Source organism: Siniperca chuatsi, linkage group LG18, assembly GCF_020085105.1.
Source record: "Siniperca chuatsi isolate FFG_IHB_CAS linkage group LG18, ASM2008510v1, whole genome shotgun sequence".
NCBI lineage: Eukaryota > Metazoa > Chordata > Actinopteri > Centrarchiformes > Sinipercidae > Siniperca > Siniperca chuatsi.
The window spans coordinates 9,374,276-9,395,937 of NC_058059.1; the positions used below are offsets into that span (position 1 = coordinate 9,374,276).

Below are 21,662 nucleotides of genomic sequence, written 5' to 3' on the forward strand. Positions count from 1 at the left end.
GAGAATTTAGGGCAAAAAGTGCAGGAAAAAAGCTCCATAATGTGAAATGATGGATCATGTCACTGTAGTATGCAATGCATACAGTATGTATGTCTTAGAGCACATTCTAAATATGTAAAATAAAAGACAAATTTGGCCATCAATGGGGATTTTGTGATTAATCTCTGCTCAAGGAGATCGGCTCCTTTATTCCTGCTGTATTAGAAAATGTTCCACTCACTCAAGCCCCCTAAGGTTCTTTCCTCATGACATTTTCCAAAGGGCGGTTGTTCATAGGAAGTCCTTGTCCTCTAGCCAGTTTAAAAACACAACCCCGCAATACCAGTGAGATGCCTCCTGGCTTGAAAGTGGTACAGTACTGTGAGGTTATATCCCAGTGCTTCCAGCTACCTATCATGCAGGTGCGTAAATGATGGAGATGCAAGGATACACTTTGCTTGGCAGGTCTCTCTGAACTGTATCTTAAAAGGTAATCTGTTTCTCTATTGTGGGGCTTAACTTAACAACTTCATCATTTTTGTGTATATCACTAGGAGAGTGTATCACTAGCAATCTTTTGTTGTCATATAATTCAATTAAACTTTTACTTTACATTATTCTTTTGTATACTGTGGCAGAACCTCATATGACCAAAAAGAGAAAACAAAAAACACTATGGTCTTTTAATGAAAAGTCTTACGTAAGTACAGTCCATGAATGACACCACTATTCACACGGGCTTTATATTGCTTTGTGGGAGTGTTTGAAATTCAATATCCAACATATTCTTTGTACACAGTGGCTGCTTAAAGATTAATGGCAGGTTAGTAATATTCATTATTCATAGATTTTTAGAGAGGCCTCATGCATGGCCTCATACACCTCTGGTTATGCTAAAGAGAGGCCTTTGTCGTAGTCGTAAAGACTCTCAGTGATGTTTTCTTTCTGTCTGTTTTACAGAGGGTGTCTGTTTGGCCAAGAAACTGGGTGTGTTTTAGCCGTTACAAAGTATCATAGTTAAAATGCCACGTTGCTGTTCTTGCTCACCATAACTTTTCTTGCCCTTTAAATTTGTCATGCTATCTGGAATGTATTGCGCAGAAAATTATGGGCAATTTCTTTCCTGGCAACCTCTCCAGGTCATTGAAAATTACATGTTTTTATTCTTATAAAAATTACATTCCTCAATTTAAGGATTCAGATTATTAGAAGCTCAAATTTAATAATGCTACTTTACTCTCCCTATGAGAACTGCTGTGATGTAAATATTTAAGGATGGAGTAAAGCCAAAGGACATTGTAGCCGATTCAAACTAATCTACAAAGAATTATGTTTGGTTGACTATCCGCTGCATTTTAGTAACCTCGTCAGTAATAGATAACATTAACCACCGTTTATTTGATCTGAAGTCCATATTTTTCTCGCTGTATACATCGGTACGGTATGTGACCGCTTGTAGCACAGTTACATTGCAGATTGGATAGGGTCGGCTGTGCTGAGTGAGATTGTGTGGGGTTCCCTCTGTTGCTTGGCAGGAGAGATCTGGCATTGATTATGATGGAGCACTTGTTGTAGGGAGGAAATAGTGCTTCAGGGTTTTTCTTTTTTTGGGTTCTACGGCTCCCAGCTCCTGTTTTAGGTAGGTCCAAGGGGCTGGTGACTGAGTGCATTGCCTGAGTAGGAGCTGCAGTTACAGCTGCGTGCACTGCTCCTAGCTACTGGTTTAACTGGGGCTGAGTGCATTCTCATAGTTGGAGCATTGAAGCAAGAGCTTAATACAATGATGTAGCAAGACCTGGGTGCAGTCTTAGAGCTGACTGTATTGGCACACTTTGTGACTGGCTCTTGAAAAAGAAAGGGGGCAACTGAAGTGCTCTTAATTTTTCAGGGAATTTTATCTATTCTTTAACTTTGTAAACAACTTATTTCTAATGCAGCATGTTTTGAGGTTTGCTGTTCTATAGTTTCTAATTCAAGAACTGAAACACAATTTTTTATTCATTAGATAAGTGGGTGTCTTAGAGGTTTATGTACAAATATGTATGTGTGTAAATTCTTCCTACCCAAGTCATGAGAGAAATAGAAATATATTAGAGATGTGGGCACTCCGTGGGCTCTCATTTTCAAAACAAGGCTTTTGATTATATTAATATGGGTGGAAAAACATATTGAATTCTTGTATAAGGTTGTTTCTGATTTTTCTTTTAAACCCTTACTGCTGTTTTTTTTGTGTGACTTTTGCTCTCAGTTTTCCAATCTGGTTTCAAATCAATTTAACAATTAATTTAATACTGTATTGTTAATGTTAGTTATTACACCGTTTTAAATAAAAAATAAAAGTAGTACTTTTTCGCACACTATTCTATAAATTACTTCATTTCAGATCATGAACTTTGACTTTTTGGGGTCTTGTTTTTCAACTGTTCCTCTTTTATTTTTCTCGTTGTTCTAATATAGCTCTCTTTTTTAACCACAGACTAATTAAGCTGTCTAAAGTAATGTTTTCTACATGTTAAAAAGATTCCTAAAAATATCTAATTATGGTTTCATCTTTATCTTTGTTCTTGTTCCCCTCAGATATGAATAGTTCTTTTCAGTGTATCTTGTTATGAAGCTATTGAAAAGATGAATCATAAAAGATGTCTTCACTGCAGCCTCTTATTAAACATTTAAATATAAATAACAAAAAGAATAACTCATGCCACACACACACATACTGTATGCACATTATCCTGGCATGTCGGCTGAAGGGGCATCAATAGACTGAAAGGTGTGTGTGTATTCAAAATGGTATGATTTAGGGTGTGTGTGGTATTAGCTAAGGTGAATTAAAATCCTGCAATTTTGGTCCTCATGCTCATTGTCATTGGTGCACAAGTATGTTACTACCATTAAAGCGACAGTTCACCCCAAAATTATTATTATAATTTTTTTTTTTTAAATAGCACTACCTATAGTGCTATTTATCCATCTAGATTGTTTTGATGGCTGATATCTTCAAAACTTGGCAACTCACATCAAAACAATCTAAATAGCATTACAGGTAAGAGTAAAAATATGTATTTTTGATTTTGGGGTGAACTGTCCCTTTAAGCTTCTGAGCTTTGATGTCCCACTCAAGGTGTTAAGTCAAGGCTCTCCATATAAAAAGCCCACTCCAAAGCCCCCAGTTCAATGCCTGCTGGTGTAAAAATACCTGTGGTGGGTATTACGAACCACCTAGATGACCACTGTTTAGTTGAAGTGAAGGCAATTATCAGACACATGATCTGTGGATATTTATAAAGCCAAGGCCCCGTCTTAATTCATTTAAACAGATCCATTACTGGGACAGGCAGCCTGCCAACCAGCCAGCCAGTCCATTCCCATCGTCAATAACATCAATGGACGGGCAGCAAGGCAGAGCAGAGGCAGGCAGTCAGGCAGCAGGGATGGCGTCAGTGGAGAGTTTTTAGCACGAGATAGGATTCCTGAAAGCATCTATTTTCATTCATGGTTGCCCGGCCTTTATCGAGGCCCAGGACACATCGTGAAAAGAGCAGGGTGCTGATGAATCACTTCTGGCTCTGTTCATCACAAGACAGAGGGCAGGGACATTAACACAGCCAGGAAGGATGAGAGGGTCTCACTCTAACAGGGCCCTGAATACACAGCAAGTGCTAGCGGCACATTTCTGAATGTCGTAGAAAAGGTTTCAGTCAGTCGTAGTCGTAGTCAGTCAGTCAGTCCGGAAGTCATTCTCAATTGAGAATGACTTCCGGATGGGAGCCGAAACGTCTTGATTCTGAAAACAGTGTCCAGATGACTACGACTGAAACCTTTTCTACGATAGAACACTCCTGGATGAATGAGGGACTACACCGTCTCATTTCTCAATGTCCTTGAATCATAGTTAACTTTGGGCCCTGACTTGCAAAAGACTAAGAAGAGATTTGGTCACAACAGCTGTCAGAGTATCCCTTTGTAGGATAGTATATGAGGACCTAAGACTCTCTGCAGAGGCACAGACTTCAGTCTTTAAGAATTTCCTACTGATTATTGTTAGTTGGTTAGACACATTGGCAACGTGTTATATGATATATGCTGATACTGAACTTCCATAGCAGGAAATAAGTCCCAACTATAATAACAACCATAATGTTGTTTAGCCACGTGAGCTGCATGGCTCTAGAAATGGTGGTTGGATGGTCAGTCCACCACTTTGGTCCAGACTGAAATATCGGAAATAAATATTGGATAGATTGCCGTGACATGTTGTACAGATATTCATGGTTCCCAGAGGATGAATCCTGCTGACTTTGGTAATCCCCTGACTTTTCCTCTAGTGCCACCATGAAATTGACATTTGTGGTTGTGAGTGAAATATCCCGACAATTATTGGATGGATTGTCATGACATTTGGTTCAGACATTCATGTTTATGTTCATCAGGTCAAAATTTTAATTTGTCCAATACTTCGGTTTATGACCAAATGCCCTCAAAACTATTAACATTCCCATGATCCTCAGCTGTACTTTGTTTGAGTGCTAATTAGCAAATGTTAGCATGCTACCACATTAAACTAACATGGTGAGCATGGTACCACATTATACCTGCTAAACATCAGCATGATAACATTGTCTTTGTGAACAAGTTAGCATGCTGATGTATATTCACATTGTTTGGAAATGTGAATACACTTACACCTATGTGAATACATTCTGTCAGTATTCATTTTCTACAACATGTTTTCTCCCTTGCATTACTGATTCATGTGTGTCGCTCTGCAGGTTCTACTGGGACTTGATAATGCTCATCATGATGATGGGGAATCTAATCATCATTCCTGTGGGAATAACCTTCTTCTCAGAGCAGACTACCACCACCTGGCTGGTCTTCAATGTGGCCTCGGACACCATCTTCCTGGTGGACCTGGTCATGAACTTCAGGACGGGGATCGTCAATGAAGAGAGCTCCGAGATCATCCTCGACCCCAAGGTCATCAAGATGAATTACCTGAAGAGCTGGTTCGTTGTAGACTTCCTCTCCTCCATTCCAGTGGATTATATCTTTTTAATAGTGGAGAAAGGCTTTGACTCTGAGGTATATAAAACAGCCCGTGCCCTGCGAATCGTCCGCTTCACCAAGATCCTCAGTCTTCTGCGTCTGTTGAGACTGTCTCGACTCATCAGATACATACATCAGTGGGAGGAGGTGCGTATATGTTTGTCTGTTTATATACAGTAAGTAAACAGAAGAAAATACAAAAATGGATTGATATAAAAGCAGAGAGCAGGACAATGATACAGAGTAAGAGAGTTATGGTTGTTTATATTTCTGTGCTGCATGGTGGTTCTCTGGCCCCAGCAGCACAGCAACAACCTTGAAAGGTTAATGCACAGATATAATTGTGCACATACATATATAATAACTATTAGGTGCTGTCAATCACCACTGGTGAGAAGGCTTATCGGTGGAAAAAAGGTGGTAATGTCAGTTTCAGCTCATTGATGGGCAGAATTAATTCAAATTCAGAAATCAAAAGTAATTGGCTCCATTTTTTCAGAAACAAATGCATTAATTCTAACTATATAGTGGGTATATATGGATTCAGGGCATAATATGATGTAGTCAACCATTTTAACAAGGTATCTATATAAAGGTAATGTATATTAGAGGCTAAATTAATGTCCTGTTGGTGTGGTTGTTCTATATGACTGGTGGATTTTGTGTGAACATCCACACGGTTAAACCCCACTGGACATAACTGAGAGTGATATATTATTACCCTCCATCGAGTCATTGCACTCCCTGACACAGACTATTTAACCAAGTTATAGTCTTCTCCTCCTGGTAACGATTTCATTACATACTGACTGATCGAAAGACTGTGCTTCTCCATATCGAGACTGAACCATTCCAGCAGATGGATCCATTTTAGACATCATCACCAAAGCACTGATATTACATTTGATTTGAAATATAGTTAGATAAAATGTAAATGGTTGACCATGACACCATCTCTCTCTCTCTCTCTCTCTCTCTCTCTCTCTCTCTCACCTCATCCTGAACGTCCTTGCCCCACAACTCCCTGTCCGTCCCTCATTGTCTGACTCCCCTGTTGTTATCGCTGCTGTTATCCATACTGTTTGTTACACTGGTTGAAGCAAATTGTGTTGTCAGGGCTCAACCTGAGCTTACATTCTTTGGGGAACACATACTGTATGTTTCAATGATATATCATATCATCAACAATTGAAGTGTAAAAATACATTATTTACTGTCTAAAGATGTATTTGGCAAACTAAAAACTATGAACCTGTAAATATATGCTTTTACAAGCACACAAATAGCTATAATCATGAACAGTATCTGCCAAGAACTTTGTGTAAATAGTACAATTGTGCAGCATGTCCAATTCCCAGCCCCCCATGCTATGGATCAGTGAACATTTATGGAGCAGGAAAAGATCATCATTGTGCTCAAGTACCAATGAGGCAGCAGACTTTTATAGTGTTTATGGTGGCTTATATTTTTCTGTCAGAGATTGTTTTAAACTCTTACATTACCCTTACTGCATCATGTGGCATTTGAAAAAGCCTTTAAGCACGCTTCAGCAAAACATTATTCAAGCTTGGCTCAATGTGGAGTTTGGATTTAGTGTAGGATACACACACACATCACAAACCATATTCTGAAAAGTGAGCACCATATGGATTGCAGTTGTTATTATCTGAGCATGCACACTGCATAGGAAGTTATACATTTCAGATAGGGCAGTACTGTATATTATATTGCTGTCTAGTTTGCAGAGCTGTATACAGTGGGAGGATGAGATGGACCAGGCTGGAAACACAAATAGATGGTGCCGCAATGTTAATGAATATCTGCAGTGAGAAAGCAGGGAGGCAGGCATTGTAGTAAATAGGGATGTGTCATAATGCTTGGATACAACAGCAGAGCTTACAGCCCTGCCCGTTCATCTCTCTCACGCTCAGTCATTCCTCTTTGTCTCCATTCGTCGTTGTGCTTATCAAACTCTGCCTGTTTCTTCTTCTCTGGTTCTCCCCCTCTCTCCCCCTTGCATGCCTTCTCTCACTCACGATATGTCATCCTTCTTTAGCGCTCTGTCTTGCTCTAGATGTTGTTGTGTCTAACCTCCGGACGCTTAAAAATACAGTATAGAAATTGAACATAGTTATTTTGGTGTATCCACGTTAAATAGACAGAGTGAATAATAAAACAACAGCGAATCAGACACATCCACAGGAGACGTGAGAGGAAAGAAAAGGCACTCGGTGGAAAAATTCCAAGCTGTCGTAACATGTTAGGTGTAGGATGCAGGATTAGCTCTTTAATGGAGGGACAAATGCAGTCTCCTGCCATCATAATGGGTTTCAAGCAGTGAACCATCATTACATCAGCCTTGGGATGGACTCCGTTAGTTATTCAGACAATGAGTTTCAACAATAAATCATCTTTCAGCCTGTACGTCCGTCATTCCTTCATCTGTCGTGTGCTCCCTTCCCCCTCTTTTCACTTTGTCACCATCTCCTCCCTCCATCTGTGAAGTAAAGAGGGACGTTATTTCATCAGCGCAGCCTGGACAGTCAGAACTGGGCTAAGTCCAATTTGTTGGTTCGTCAGCACTCTCTATTAGAGCTACTCCTCTATATTTTTTATAGATCTTAATGTCACACCAGTCAAAGGTCTGTAGCAGGCAAAAGCTGCATCTGAACATGTGTTGGCCTTCTTCTCATAGGCCTTACACTCCTACAAGCTTCTGGAGATGTACATTTTAAAAAGATTCTAAAGAGTTAGCTTAATATGTGTTGAGATGAGTACCTTTTTGTTTCATGTCTCAATTTTTAATCAGTAAATACTCAGCTTTCCTTTGTTGCTTGTGCCAAAACAGGAACCTCTTACCGACTGTACTGCTGGGAAGAGGCTGCTGCATTGTGGTCTAAGTAAAAAAGCTGAATGGCTATGGTATTAATGCCCACAAAGGAAGTGATGCATCCTATTTAAGCAACTCACTCAATGGTCACTCATTAGAGGGGAGTAGTAGATGACTCCATCTGGCTGTGCCAATTCGTCAGGAAAAATAATGATGGCAAAAAAAGAAAATTTATATTTGATGCAATAGTTTGAATAAGCATTATATTACCTCTACTAGATTTTAAGATCACCAGTAAGATGGAATTTGTGATTTTTGGTTATACAGGCTCCAACCCCAGCTTACTTTAGTGTTCATGCTACTAGATGCTACTATTCATATCTGTATGCATGATTCTCCATGTGTTTGTTCAATCATTCATTCATTTGTTTGCTCACACATAATTATTGCAATGCACAGTGCTTAGGGAAATTGCAGCGTACAGTGTGAAGGTCATGCAGAGCAGTAAATACGCTGTATACTCAAACACCACAACTTTAACAAGCTCTAACCAAATGGAGGCTGGTGTACTGTTTACACATCTGGAAGTAACTCTGTGGTTTTTCTTACATTCTTGTGACCATGTTAACACTTAAATTAAATATTATGTTTTCACTGTATGTGTAGGTTGAATACAGAATGTGAACCAGAAAGGGCAATAAGAAATGTAGATGAAATGTTTTGCGTAGGGTAATGTTTTTCTAGGGCATGTCGTTTTGCCTCTTTTGATATGATTTTAAGCATTTTTATAATTTTCTGAACACATTTTACTGAAATACTAAATAATATTAAAACAATTATTCTACAATAGTAAAATCAGCATTTTCTCTTAAAGGGACAGTTCACTCCCAATCAAAAATACATATTTTGCCTCTCACTTGTAGTGCTATTCATCCATCTAGATTGTTTTGGTGTGAGTTGCCGATTTTTGGAGATATTGGCCATAGAGATGTCTGCATTTTTTGAATATAATGGGACTACATGGCACTCCGCTTGTGGTGCTCAAAGCTCCAAGAAAAAATAAATAAATTTGAAAAAGTCTCTCTGAAAAATGTCTCTTTCCACAAATCATGACCCGGTTACTCAAGATAATCCACAGACCTTGTTGTGAGCAGTTTTACATAGGAACTATCGGCAGAAAGAAAATAGTCCCTACATGAAACTGCTCACAACAAATCTGTTAACATGTTATTGTTGTGTTTTCATCTTGTTCTGCTGCTCTCGTGTGGCCAAAAAAACCCCAAAAACAATGTTGATGGCTCACTATTTCCCACCCAGAGAGCAGTGGAAACAAAATTTCACTAGTCATAGGTTCCTACCACTCAGCTATAGTGGCCCACAGGGGAATCATATTTAATGGCTGAGTATTTAATAATTCAGTGAAATAATGATAACAGTTATTGGGGGCATTTTTTGCACTTACATCTTTAATTTCACAGGCATTTTTAGATCTTTCAAGGGCATTTTTGCCCCCTGCTCCTATTAATTTCTAACCCTGCTTCCCTTATGTTTTCTTATTATTTCATGTCCTCTTAGACACAGAGCTAATTATCCCAATGACCTTACAGTCACGACAGACAGGTTTTTTTTCTCCAACTTCTGCTGTTTGATATGTGCTAATGTTGGAGAGATCTTCATGATTTATTATTTCATGACCAGGAATAGATTTAGATACCACCACGTCCAGTGCTGATTTTGGTTTGTTGTATTTAATAAAAAATGCAAAAGCAGACGAAGGGGATAACATTTTTAAACTGCTGTAGAGAATCCCCACAGCTCCCAGTGCCACATCTGGCTCATCACAGCCACCAGGTCTCACGCCAGATCCCAGCTCAAGCACAAGGGCTCAGGTTGGTCTTGTGGCAGCATACCAGCCCCCAGGGGTGGCTCTACCCTTTCTGAGGCCCCAGGCAGAATTTGTCTGTTACTCTACTATGGTTTAAAACTGTAACAAATTAACAAATCAGTAAACCTGATCTGTACAGCATTACATTGCATTATATACTGTATTACTTGACTCATGTTATGTCTCACTGTAAATAACGGCACATTTTGTAATCTGGTAGTCCAGTCAATTTATTTATAGACCACATTTAAAAACTACAAATGTTAACCAAAGTGCTTTACAGAGAGATTAAATTACAGGGTTATTCGATTGATAATTACAATAAAATAAAAACAGACATAAATAAGACGATATAAGTAAATTTCACAAAAGCATAGAATGTATTGATAAAATCATAACACAAACAGCATTGCACAAACAAAAAATTAAATACAAACAAATAAAAACCAGAGTGGTCAGGGATGTCTCCATGATGATAATTAGGAGGCTAAAGAAAAGAGATGGGTCTTTAGACGGGTTTTAAAGGTATCAATGGAGGGGGAAGATCTAATTGTTAGTAGCAAACTATTCCACAATTTAGGGCCAACAACTGAAAATGCTTGATCACCTTTGTTTTTTAACTGGGCGTGTGTAATGGAGAGCAGTGATTGTTTACCAGATCGGAGGGGTTGGGAGGTGGAATAGGGGATGAGCAGTGATGTAACCTGGTGCCAGTCCATGTAGTGCTTTAAAAACAAATAAAAGAATCTTAAAATCAAGATATGGTCTCTCTTCTTGGTTTCGCTGCAGCATTTTGAACCAGCTGCAGGCGAGATAGGGCTGATTCCTACATAGAGAGAATTGCAGTAGTCAAGGCGAGGAAATAAAAGCGTGAACTATAGTCTGATACTATGACTATAGTACTACTAGTACTATGCCTATGTTCAGTGGAAGGTATATTGACCATAACTGAGAGTTAAGAATCATAGTATTGCCACAATTAATGACACAGAAAGCTGTCACTATTTCTGTTACTGTTCTATCTATATAAGATACAATATGTGGGCTACGCATTCCAATTAAGTCTAAATATAGTGGAAACCGCTTATAGTAATCACGGTTACAGTGATCAACTGCTTATTTGGATCAAAAAGCAATCATTCCTATACAAATGCTGTAGTATATAGTTATAGTAATCAAGTAATCCAGTAATTTTTTTTTTTTTAACTTTAATCCCGTGATACTTTGCCTCGCAGTAACTCGTCTGCTTCTGGCTGGCTGAGGCTGGTGCTGCGTGCACATTGAAATCATGACAGGAAAAAAAAAGAGTAATTTTCTCAATGAAAAACATAGTCTCCTCGAAGCCAAAACGAAAAACGAGCCAACAAGATGCGGCAGCGAAACCTGGTGTTCCCCATGCTACTTTGTATAGTTTGTTTGTGTACTCAAACAACGAGAAACAGTCATGGCTGCTAGTGATGGAGACAGAAAACAAATGCACATGGGGAAAGCACCTGTCACCAAATGTCACCAAATTAGATCGGAATCTGCATGAAAAAAAAAGAATTGGTTATAATAATCATCTGCTTATAGTGATCACTATAAGCAGTTTCCACTGTACTGCACTGAGTTTTAGTAGCTATTCTTAACTGGCAAAAATACTAAAATCTATTTTAATTAGTTGCTTTACCATTTGTTGTATTTTATCACGTCTTTTCTCTGCAGAAGAGTCATGTCATGTTCAACAGTTGGACAGCTTTGGGGAAGAAGCTGTTTTTCAGTCTTGTGGTGCGTGCATGTATTGTCATGTATCACCTGCCCGAGGGGAGTAGTTTGAAGAGGCGATGGGCAGGGTGAATTGGGTAATGGATCATCTTGGATGCCTTGCCTTGACCCTCTGCAGAGCTATCTGGTCCTTCCTGGTGGAGCTGGCAAACCATGCTGTGACGTAGTACGTCAGGATATTCTCCGCTGTGCACCGGTAGAAATTCACAAGAAGGTTCTGCAGCAGTCTGGCTCTCCTCAGCTTCCTCAGGAAGTAGAGGCGTTGTTGTGCCTTCCCAATGACAGTGGAGGTGTGTATGGCCCAGGAGAAGTGACGAGATCTGTTCTCCTTGTCTTCCTAAAGTCCACCATAATCTCTTTAGTCTTCTTGTTGTTTAGAATGAAATTGTTGGCAAAACACCACACTGTCAAGGTTTCGCACCTCATCCCTGTATGCTGACTCATTGTTGTTGTCGTGAGATGTGGCCCATGACTGTCATGTTGTCTGCAAACTTGATGATGGTGTTTGTTGCGTGGACAGGAAGACAGTCTGTGGAACAGGGTGAGGGTGGGGGATGCATACTTTCCTAACCTGACAGTCTGGGGGCAGTTGATCAGAAAGTCTAGATTCCAGTTGCAAATGGCTGTGTTCAGGCCCAGGCTGTGGAGTTTGGATGCTAGTCTGTTGGGAATGACAGTGTTGAAGGCCGAACTGAAGTCCAAGAAGAGCATCCCAACATATGTATCCGGTCTTTCCAGGTGATCCAAGGCAGTATGGAGGGCTAGGTTGATCACATCCTTTGTTGACCTGTTTGCCTGGTAGGCAAACTGGTGCTGGTCCAAGGTGGCAGGGATGGTACGTTTGATGTGGGCCAAAAAGCATTTGGCTATCACCGGGGTGTGTGTGATCGGGCGATAGTCGTTCAGGCAACTTAGCAGATTTGAGGCACGTTGGGACAACAGCGTAGGTCAGGGAGAGGTTGAAAATGCTGGTGAAGACCTCTAGCTGGTCGGCTGGTGCATGCCCAAAGCACACCCCCTGGGATGCCATCAAGTCCAGCTGCAGAGCGCTGTGCAGTGCCCTTCTGACCTCATTGATGTTCAGTGTCAGTCCATGGTGATCTGGTGGCAGTCTACCAATTTCTCTACTGTTATCTCTGTCGAAGCAGGCATAGAACACATTAAGGTCCTCTGCCAGTGAGGGGTTACTGCTTACAGACAGACTATCTTTCAATTTATAATCAGTAACAGCCTGTACACCTTGCCACATGCGTCAGGGATCATTGTTGTTAAAATTGTCCTTGATCCTGAGTTTGTAGCTGTGTTTTGCTGCTTTAATGCCTCGTTTGAGATTAGCTCTTGCTAGGTGATAGGCTGCAACGTCATTAGCGCCGTAAGCAGCATCTCTAAGCTTTAGCACGTTCCTTTTTGTTCATCCATAGTTTCTGGTTAGGGAACACCTGCATTTCCTTAACAGTGGTGACATTTTCTGTGCAAAAGTTAATATAGGACAGTACTGATGAGGTGTACTGTTCAAGGTCTATAACAGAGTTGTTTTCAGAAAAAAGACTCCAGTCGGTGCTAACAAAGCAGTCCTGTAATTGTGACACTGCTGCCTCAGGCCAAACTCTTACCACTCTGCTAGTTGGTTTAACTCTGAGTGGCTTGTAAGCTAATTTAGCAAACTGCATAACAAGAGAGCTAGCATTAGTCTAAGCATGTATAATCCCTACTAGTCTGTTGGGACAAATAATTGATATATAGTGATATATTACAATATACTGTACTTTTTATTGGTAAACTAGCTGTAAAATAATCATATATTCTCTTATGACACTGAGGGAGATTTGTCCTATTTGCATTTAACTGTGAAACTGTTCTGCTTTGTGGCAGCTCAGGCCTCCCATTTGAATGATGGCACATCATCTGTGTACGTGTTAAAACGGCACAGACTCTGCTGTGTTACACATTGTCAACCATAATTATTAAAATGTGTACATAATACAGTGGCTACATATGGTAAACGGATTTTGACACATTTCCCCACTTTGTTAAACAGATATTGTGGCGTATCACAATACATGCTGTCTGGTCATGTTGCAAGAGTCAACTGTATTTTGATACTGTTGTAACACATTGTCACACATGGTCACACAATGATTCCCACCCCCTATAGTCAGTATAAACATACTACAGTTGCAGGACATGAGGTAATGTTAACAGTTTCACCTGCTGATGATTCACCTGCATTGCTACAGTAGTGTCTGGTCATGTTGCAGAGTCAACTGTATTTTGATACTCTTGTAACACATTGTCACACATGGTGGCCTACACAATGATTCCCACCCCCTATAGTCAGTATAAACATACTACAGTTGCAGGACATGAGGTAATGTTACCAATTTCACCTGCTGATAATTCACCTGCATTGCTTCTGTAGCTACCACCTGACTTTATTCTTATTATTTATTCTTATTCCTACCCAAAAGTGCTGAACTGCTACATGGATGAAACATACAGTTTAGTTCCTGAGTGGTGCACAATTTCGTTTTTATACTTCTTAATGAGTGCTCCTGGTGACGAAACTGTCATCATCTCATAGCCCCTATGCGCAGCTCCACTTTGTCAGCATCAGAGCTGTCATGCAAAAGTACAACCTGTTTCTGTGAACATCAACGTGACAGACTGAGTCACTTCTCAAGATCAGATTGTTCTATTAATTCACCGCTAATAACAGTTGCCTGGGAAAGATACTGGTTGACAATTTGTTGCTTAAGCTGCCTTTTTTTTATAATTTTTTATTTTTTTTTAAAGGTAGTATCTGCTAGAGTCAACAGCAGAGCATGATGCTTGTGATTATAGTGTTTGGGATACCTTGTCCTAAGCAAAGGTGATGAAAGATCTGAAAGGGCTAAATGTGAGCCAACTGACCTGGGTATCTAGTTCACTGCGTGGGAGCAGCAGAGGAGACTGTACTGGCTAATTTTGGTCCCCACTGAAATAACCTATACTATTGTGCAACAGTCTGACAGCAGACCGTTTTTGTGCTCGTCCTTCTATATACACAGAACGCTAACAGACTGACAGTGGAGGTGGAGATGTTGTATGTACCTCTTCACAGTTTCTTATGGTTTTTTAGTTTAATGCTGAATTAAACCCAAGACAGAACTTGAAGGTGTTTCTTGATATACATCGTTATAAAAATAGCTTTTCTTTATCTGTTGCATATACAACTTCTTAGTGTTACAAAAATTAGATACATTGATGTAAAAAAACTGAAATTTCAAGTCAAGGTATAAGACAAGAGAAGGTTGAAAATAGGGTGATTATTTTCTGTGCATATATTATTTCTTTGACAAATATCCATTTCAATTTCCCAGAACCCAAGGTGATGTCTTTACGTTGCTTTTTTCTCCAACCAACAGTTCAAAACACAAAGAACTGTTTACAATGATATAAAACAGAGAAAATAATTTTTGTTTGATAAATGACTTGTTGTAATCCTTAAGATTTCAGTCCTGGTTGATTTTGTGACACCTGTAGTTATGGGTGGTCCCAGAATTCTGGGGGCAGCAAAACAAACTATTGTTGTTTTAATAGCCTGTCGCCTGCAGCTCTTCATGGCTCAATATGGCTGCTCCTTCTTGTTCCATTACTCCCTGCAATATTTCAAACTGATCTGCACTCAAAAAATGACTGTTGTTTTGTAGATGCATTTTTGATTAACTATAGTGGTCAGTGTCAAGCTCACTGACAAACACATTGCATTTCCTGTGACTACTTCATAATAAAAGTCAACATGTGTATCGCCAGTTTAATGTTTTTAATGTGAAGCTGCAGCAGGAGGAAATGTTTGGTTTGCATTAGCAGTAACTTAAATCCGCATTTTTTCAGGGAATGTCGCCACAGACACCCAGTTTGTAATATATAATATTGCAATACTTCAGTGGGCAATAGGCTCAGTCACCATTGTGTTACCTCATTCGGCAATAGATAGTGACTTAGACTGTTACTTAAACAACTTCTTGATTATCTATAGTTCATTTTCTGTTGATTAACTCATTGTTTCAGCACAAGTTGGAAATGCATATATTACCATCCAACTGATGAACATAATAAACAGATGGAAGGCACAGGCATCATAAGGTGAAAAAAGGAGATCATGATGAAGCCACTGTGTACTGTAATTTGCCACCTCAGCAACAGGTAGTTTGGTGTCAAAGGAGATTAGTCGGCTTTAGTTTATAGAGTCCTGTGGACTCAAAATAGGCTATGCCAAGTCCTCGGTGCCTTGAGGCCACCACCCCCAGTCTCATGCAGGGACACAGGTGCATAAGCACACACACACACACACACACAGAAGGTGTGCTGAATCATGAAGTGCTGAATCATGTGTGAGGATGAAAGAGAGAACAGGAGAGACAGATGGAAATAGAGAGGAATAGAAGAAACAAAGAGAGGAAGGCAGTATGTGTTACATTTTATCTTTGTGTGTATAACAAAGCAGCAACAGTGATTCCTGGACTATGTCCCCCTGATTGATTTTCTATTGTGTTGACCCTATTCCTCTCTGTAATTACAGCTTGTAAATGAAATAAGGACAAAGGTTTTTAAATGTGACCTAGTAGGGTTTTTTGTCTGTTTGCATTTCAGCAGATGCAATTCACCGTTTCTTTTTTAAAGCTGCACCTACATGCAATTTATCACAGCGACTGCCGCGCTGCCTTAAAGAAAGACAACATGAAACTATAATGAAAGTATGCAATGCATTTATCGCAGAAGAACAACAAATGACATTTATGGGAGGATAATTAAAAGGAGCCTAGCCTCATTACCATGTTCTCTCAAATGGCATTTAGTTGCAGGACATACATATATACAGAGGAGCAGGAATGTGACCGGCTGCAGGATTCTTGTCTGTGAAAGAGCTGTGTTGGAGCAGAGCCGTTGGCTGATGACTGCATACAACTGTTTCCTGTTATGTGACATGATTTGATCGGATGTGATGTGTGAGGCTGAGGATTGTTGTGGGAATGTGTCATGTCTGTGTCTGTGCGTGCACCTTTCATACCCTGTAGCCTAGAGGTGTCTTTTTCATTCCTAAAATATACTGTATTTTTACAGGCCGATACTTAGTAAATATCAATCCGCCAATACCATGTACGGCTTCACTGCAGCAAAGGTAAATAATGGAACTAATGACCCAAGATGAGTGTTTGTAGACATAACTTTTAAGCAAAACACAATGAATCTGGAATGTAATGGATTCAATTTAACATCCCTTGAAAAGAAATCATACACTGCAGGTGGAGATTTACAGTAACTCTGTGAGATGAGGCTGCTGGGAAAGTTGTACAACCCAGGACATGTTTCAACTTTGGAGCAGGTGTTAGTTAGCCCAGATTCTGTATTTGCTGCTGCACGAAGCACACGTAGCCAAGGCTGCACAGCTGGTTGTTTATATTTAATGTCCCAACAAGAAGAAGTTGGGACATTGGACATTGTCTTGCAAAGCACACAAAGGTCTGGTTTCCCTTCGAGGTACTTTGAGGACACTGAGGGACAACTTTTCTGTGCCTGGAGACGTACATGTCATTTATCCAACAGAGGCAGCAGCTGGAAGCGCAGTTTGTAATCTGAGGTGCTAGTTTGTGTAACATAAGTGAAGTTTACCTTGATGTTTTATGCATATACTGTACATTAAAGGAGGAGATATAAGTTGAGCTTTTCAGACTAATGTGCAGGTTTCAGAGGAATTTCTCCATCTTTAAAGAGAAAGAGCAAATGTTGCAGCTATAATAAACTTCATGTCCAATACACAATGGTGATTACACCATGACATTTTGATGGGCCATTTCTAGTGTGCATTTGGATACAGTTACGTGGGAGTCGAGAGAGAAATCAATCATCTCAGTGCCGCCTACATCCTCCATGCAGCTCTGATCTGAGCTTCTGCTGGAGCAGTTGCTCTGTCTGGGTCACCTGTCTCTGCTTTGGTGCTTCTCCACGGTTTGAAGTGACTTTTTCCTGCTTTTTTAAAATTCACTATTTCACATTATGTCACTCCATCTTATCAGTCTTTAAAAGTTGAATGACTCCTGTTGCATTTTGCAAATTTATAAATCCGTATTATTATGATTTTATGAGTAATAGATGCCAGATATTTTTTCGCAGGGGAATTGTGGACTGTTTGAGAGCTCATTATTCCACCACTAAACTGCACCTCGTAAGCTCAATGCGACTAGAATGTGGGCATAGTTTGCATTTGTCCCTTAAGCATGAGTGGAAGCAAATTTGCTGTCCAGTGCTTCTAAGCACTTGGCTACGGAACAGTGAATTCACTCTTGCCTCTTCTTCACGCATTTTTCATCAGTGTTAAAGCTCGTGGTGTTTGTGCATGCTTTACCCCATTTGGTTGAGCAAGTCTTAAAGCTAGGGTAGGTAATGTATTTAAGAAGCATTTTTTGTTATATTTGTTGAAATTCTTTTTACATCCCGACAGCAATCAATAAATGAAATCCTCTGAAAAAAAAAAAAATCTGGTATCTGTGGCTGTCACAGGCCTGTAATAAGCCCATCCAATCATTTCTTTCGGGCTGTTACCTACCCTAGCTTTAAAACAGCAGCCCTTTTTTATGGAAAAAGCTAACAAATTATCATTTTTATGTTAACAATGACCATGTTTTGCATCTTTTTATCTAGGTTTGACATTCTGACAGGATAGCCTGTGAATGCCTTTATTTTATATCCAAATGTATTCCACTTTGAATAGTATGTGAATGGATGACAGCCTGTGTGTTGCTGCTGGAGGACCCAACAGGATATTATAGCATATTGGTAGTCACTGGCATAAACAGATTTGGGAACCCGCCCCTGCATAGTACTGCAGAGCATGACCGGGCAGGCTGTTTGGAGGCGAAGCAGACCTTTGTTGTCCTGACTGTGGGAGTTGTAGCCTGCTGGAGGCTAAGAGCTCTGTCATTTGTCTTTATGTATGACAATCTGCCTGTCACACATTTGACATGTTGTGAGGAGGGGGACCTTTCCCTGTTTAAGAGGCACCCACAGTGTCATAGCAGTATTCACCAGCATCAATGTTAAATACACTGGACAAGAATGTGTTATGCTTTTTAAACCATATCTTGTCATTTCTGTTACCATAGTAGTAGCCTTGATCTATGTGAGCTTTAGATTGCGCTTCATTAAATATATTAAGGCATTTAAAATGTAGCATTATCTATCTCACACAGATATTAATGTAGTATTAAATTTAGTTTAACAAAATTTGGGGGTGCAGTTCTTTCTTTTAGTGCAGCAGTTAACAATTAATCTTCTCCAACATTATCTCTCTCCCTCTCTGTCCATTACTCTTTTTTCCCCCTGTCACACACACACACACACACACACACACACACACACACACACACACAGCCTAAACAGCCTAATGGACTCCTCCGGTCCAATTTTGTCTAGCAGACAAAAATGAAGGACAATGCTTTTTCCCTCTCATGCTGTCTGTGTTCTTGTCCTCTCTGTTTTAAGACACGGCTCTCTGACGATGAACATAATGTGCCTTGAATCGTGTTCTTGCTCCGCTCACTGAGGGAAGCTCACTCTTGGCCCACGGGGTGGAAAAACCCAGACTCCACTGCCTGAAAGTTTTTTTCCTCATCCCCTGTAGATTTAACCCATTTTCCCTGGCCAAGTCACTCAGTGCTCCTTCTGTTGCTAGTTGGTCTTGTTAACTGCAGAAGAGAGTGTTAATTGCTTGACCATATGGTTTAGAGTACAGAGTTAAGTATAGCTTTAAACACACTGATTATAGCACCACAGCTACACTTTATTTCTTTGTTTTGTTGAATCAGAGACTGGAGCTAAATAGAAGAACATCATTTTACACACATCACTATAAATACAAGGTTATTAAAATTAGTATGTCATCAGTAATGCCAATAATGCCACAGCAACTCCAATACACAATTGGATGTACCACACACATACATTTAAATGACCAAAATGTGTCTTCTAGATACCTTCAAACAGGAAGAGGGAGAGGGAGGCTAGAAAGCATTCAAGTGAGAGGAAATATAGGTTTAGAATATGCTACATTGTCATCACCCATATGTTTCAAGCTTAAAAAAACACAACCAAAAAAATATAAAAAAATAAATAAATAAATAAACATATCACAATGTCCAGTGAAAACTATGCATTCCCATATTTGATCATTGTGTTTAAGGATCAATTAAAGCTCTTTTGTGGTTTGAGAAAATTCTCTTATGTCTTAGGCTAAACAAAACCCTCTAAAACCCCACCTCACAGAGCTTTAAACAAGGCTGGTTTTGAACAATCTTGGTTTGGACAGCGACAATTTTAGATTAGCCAAACATAAGAAGAAAAATATGATTAACAGTTTTTCCACCTAAATCTGAAGCCATTTGTCACATGTACAGGTATATAACAGTTAAAGGTACAAACACGTGTTTAAACTGTTAATTAGATCATTTCACTTTATCATTGATGAGACATACATAAGTGTTCTTCTTGATACTAGATAGAAGTTGACAGCTGCTATTTATGAAAAACATCTTCTTGCTATTGTGCTAAACTCGGCTATCAAAACTGAGGTCTAAGAAACATGTTGTTAGTGCTATGTCTCTTATAAACTAATCTTTCTGACCGCTGAGGCAATTAAGCAAATTAAAATATGGGATTTCAAAAAAACTGCTGATAGATCATATTCATCGAGCTTAGATTCCCAGTAAGTCAGCCTATATACGAGCAGCTGCTGGCTTTATAGGTCACTTTGTATAATACTGTCACTGCAAGATGATGTTGACATGTATACTCCTCCATTGGGAGTACTGCTATATCTCTCCCTGTCTTTTCATCTCTTACTGTCACTGTCAGTCTGTCTCTCAGTTCGGCCCTTTATTTGAAGTAAGATGTCAACAGACATGTCCGCACAGGAAAGACAGAGACAGAAAGGCAGTGACACCGAGAGGCAGCGACAGAGAAGAAGAGAAGGAATAGGTTGTCTAGACAGGAGGCAAAATTAAATCAAATCGTATAAAAATAAATGTGTTCTAATCATAGATATTTTCAGAAAGATAAATGGAACCAGGTTTTATGATATACAAATTACTGAATTATAGTAAGTGATACATGCAGTGCTCTCAAACCACTGCCATCTTCTGTTTTTGAGCGTGGGGTATAACTATTTCAGCAGCCCCACAGCAGTCAAACAAAATCAACATCTGCTATTTTTTCCAACATCTGCTGCTTATTTTTAGCATCATTTTGTTTTTGAAGTCATGTCATATTTTGACATTCAGCAACACTATATTTTTATGATTTGTAATAACCCCCTCCAGAGTAAGAAAACAGCCAGTGAAAGCAGCTTTGATCTTCTGTCCATCCCCATGGGATATCCCCCTGCGAACAAAAGTTTGCTTCTGCATGGTGTGCACAGTACAGTAAGCAGACAGATGACAGATATAGTCTTGGGAGGGAGCTAAAGTGATAAGTGTGGAGATTAGGCTAATCTCGGTTATTTCTGTTCGCTGGGCTGTTGTTACTGGTTGCTGTGTGTGTGTGTACAGGAGGTATGCGTGGGGGGTCACACTGAAGAAAACAGACACGTTGGTGATCCCTGGTAGTTAGCTGAGAAAAGCTCTTATGATCTGCATGCTACAGACTCTCCATACTTGACTGACTGATTCTCCATGAGGCACATAATGATCCCTTGTTATTTAGAGGGGAGTAACACCACTCATGGCAGACATCATGTAATGATGTCTTGTGCAAAATAATTAATTAGTAACTAGTGAAGCATTTAGGGTTCTTCTACTTTCACTTCCCAAGAGTTAATGTTGTAGTAAATGGATTTACTAAAGCACCCTTCATCCATCTGTCACGACGACAGCTGTGCTCATCTATTGAAGCCTAGCTGTTAATATGAATCTAACCACAACAATTTATATTGTTTCGTATAGGAGCACAACTATAGCAATGAACTATTATTACACCTTAGAGAAGTATTATTATGGATGTCCATTCGTTACTACAGCACAGATTAGATTATGTAGTATATCAAGTGTAGTTACTCATGCAGCTACAGCTAACATAGTCAAAGGTATGTGAGACTAGATAATGTGTTGTTGCTCCACACTGGGTTAA

The 21,662-nt window shown here is 39.6% G+C and overlaps 1 protein-coding gene across 1 annotated transcript in view; it reads left to right on the forward strand.

Moving 5' to 3' along the window:
* The window catches only part of LOC122865142 (potassium/sodium hyperpolarization-activated cyclic nucleotide-gated channel 1), a 77,839-nt gene that overhangs the window by 2,669 nt on the left and 53,508 nt on the right, over window positions 1–21,662 (forward strand). The window contains exon 2 of the mRNA XM_044173147.1: window positions 4,749–5,172. Within this exon, the coding sequence (XP_044029082.1) occupies window positions 4,749–5,172 (424 nt within the window). The remainder of the gene's footprint in view (window positions 1–4,748; window positions 5,173–21,662) is intronic.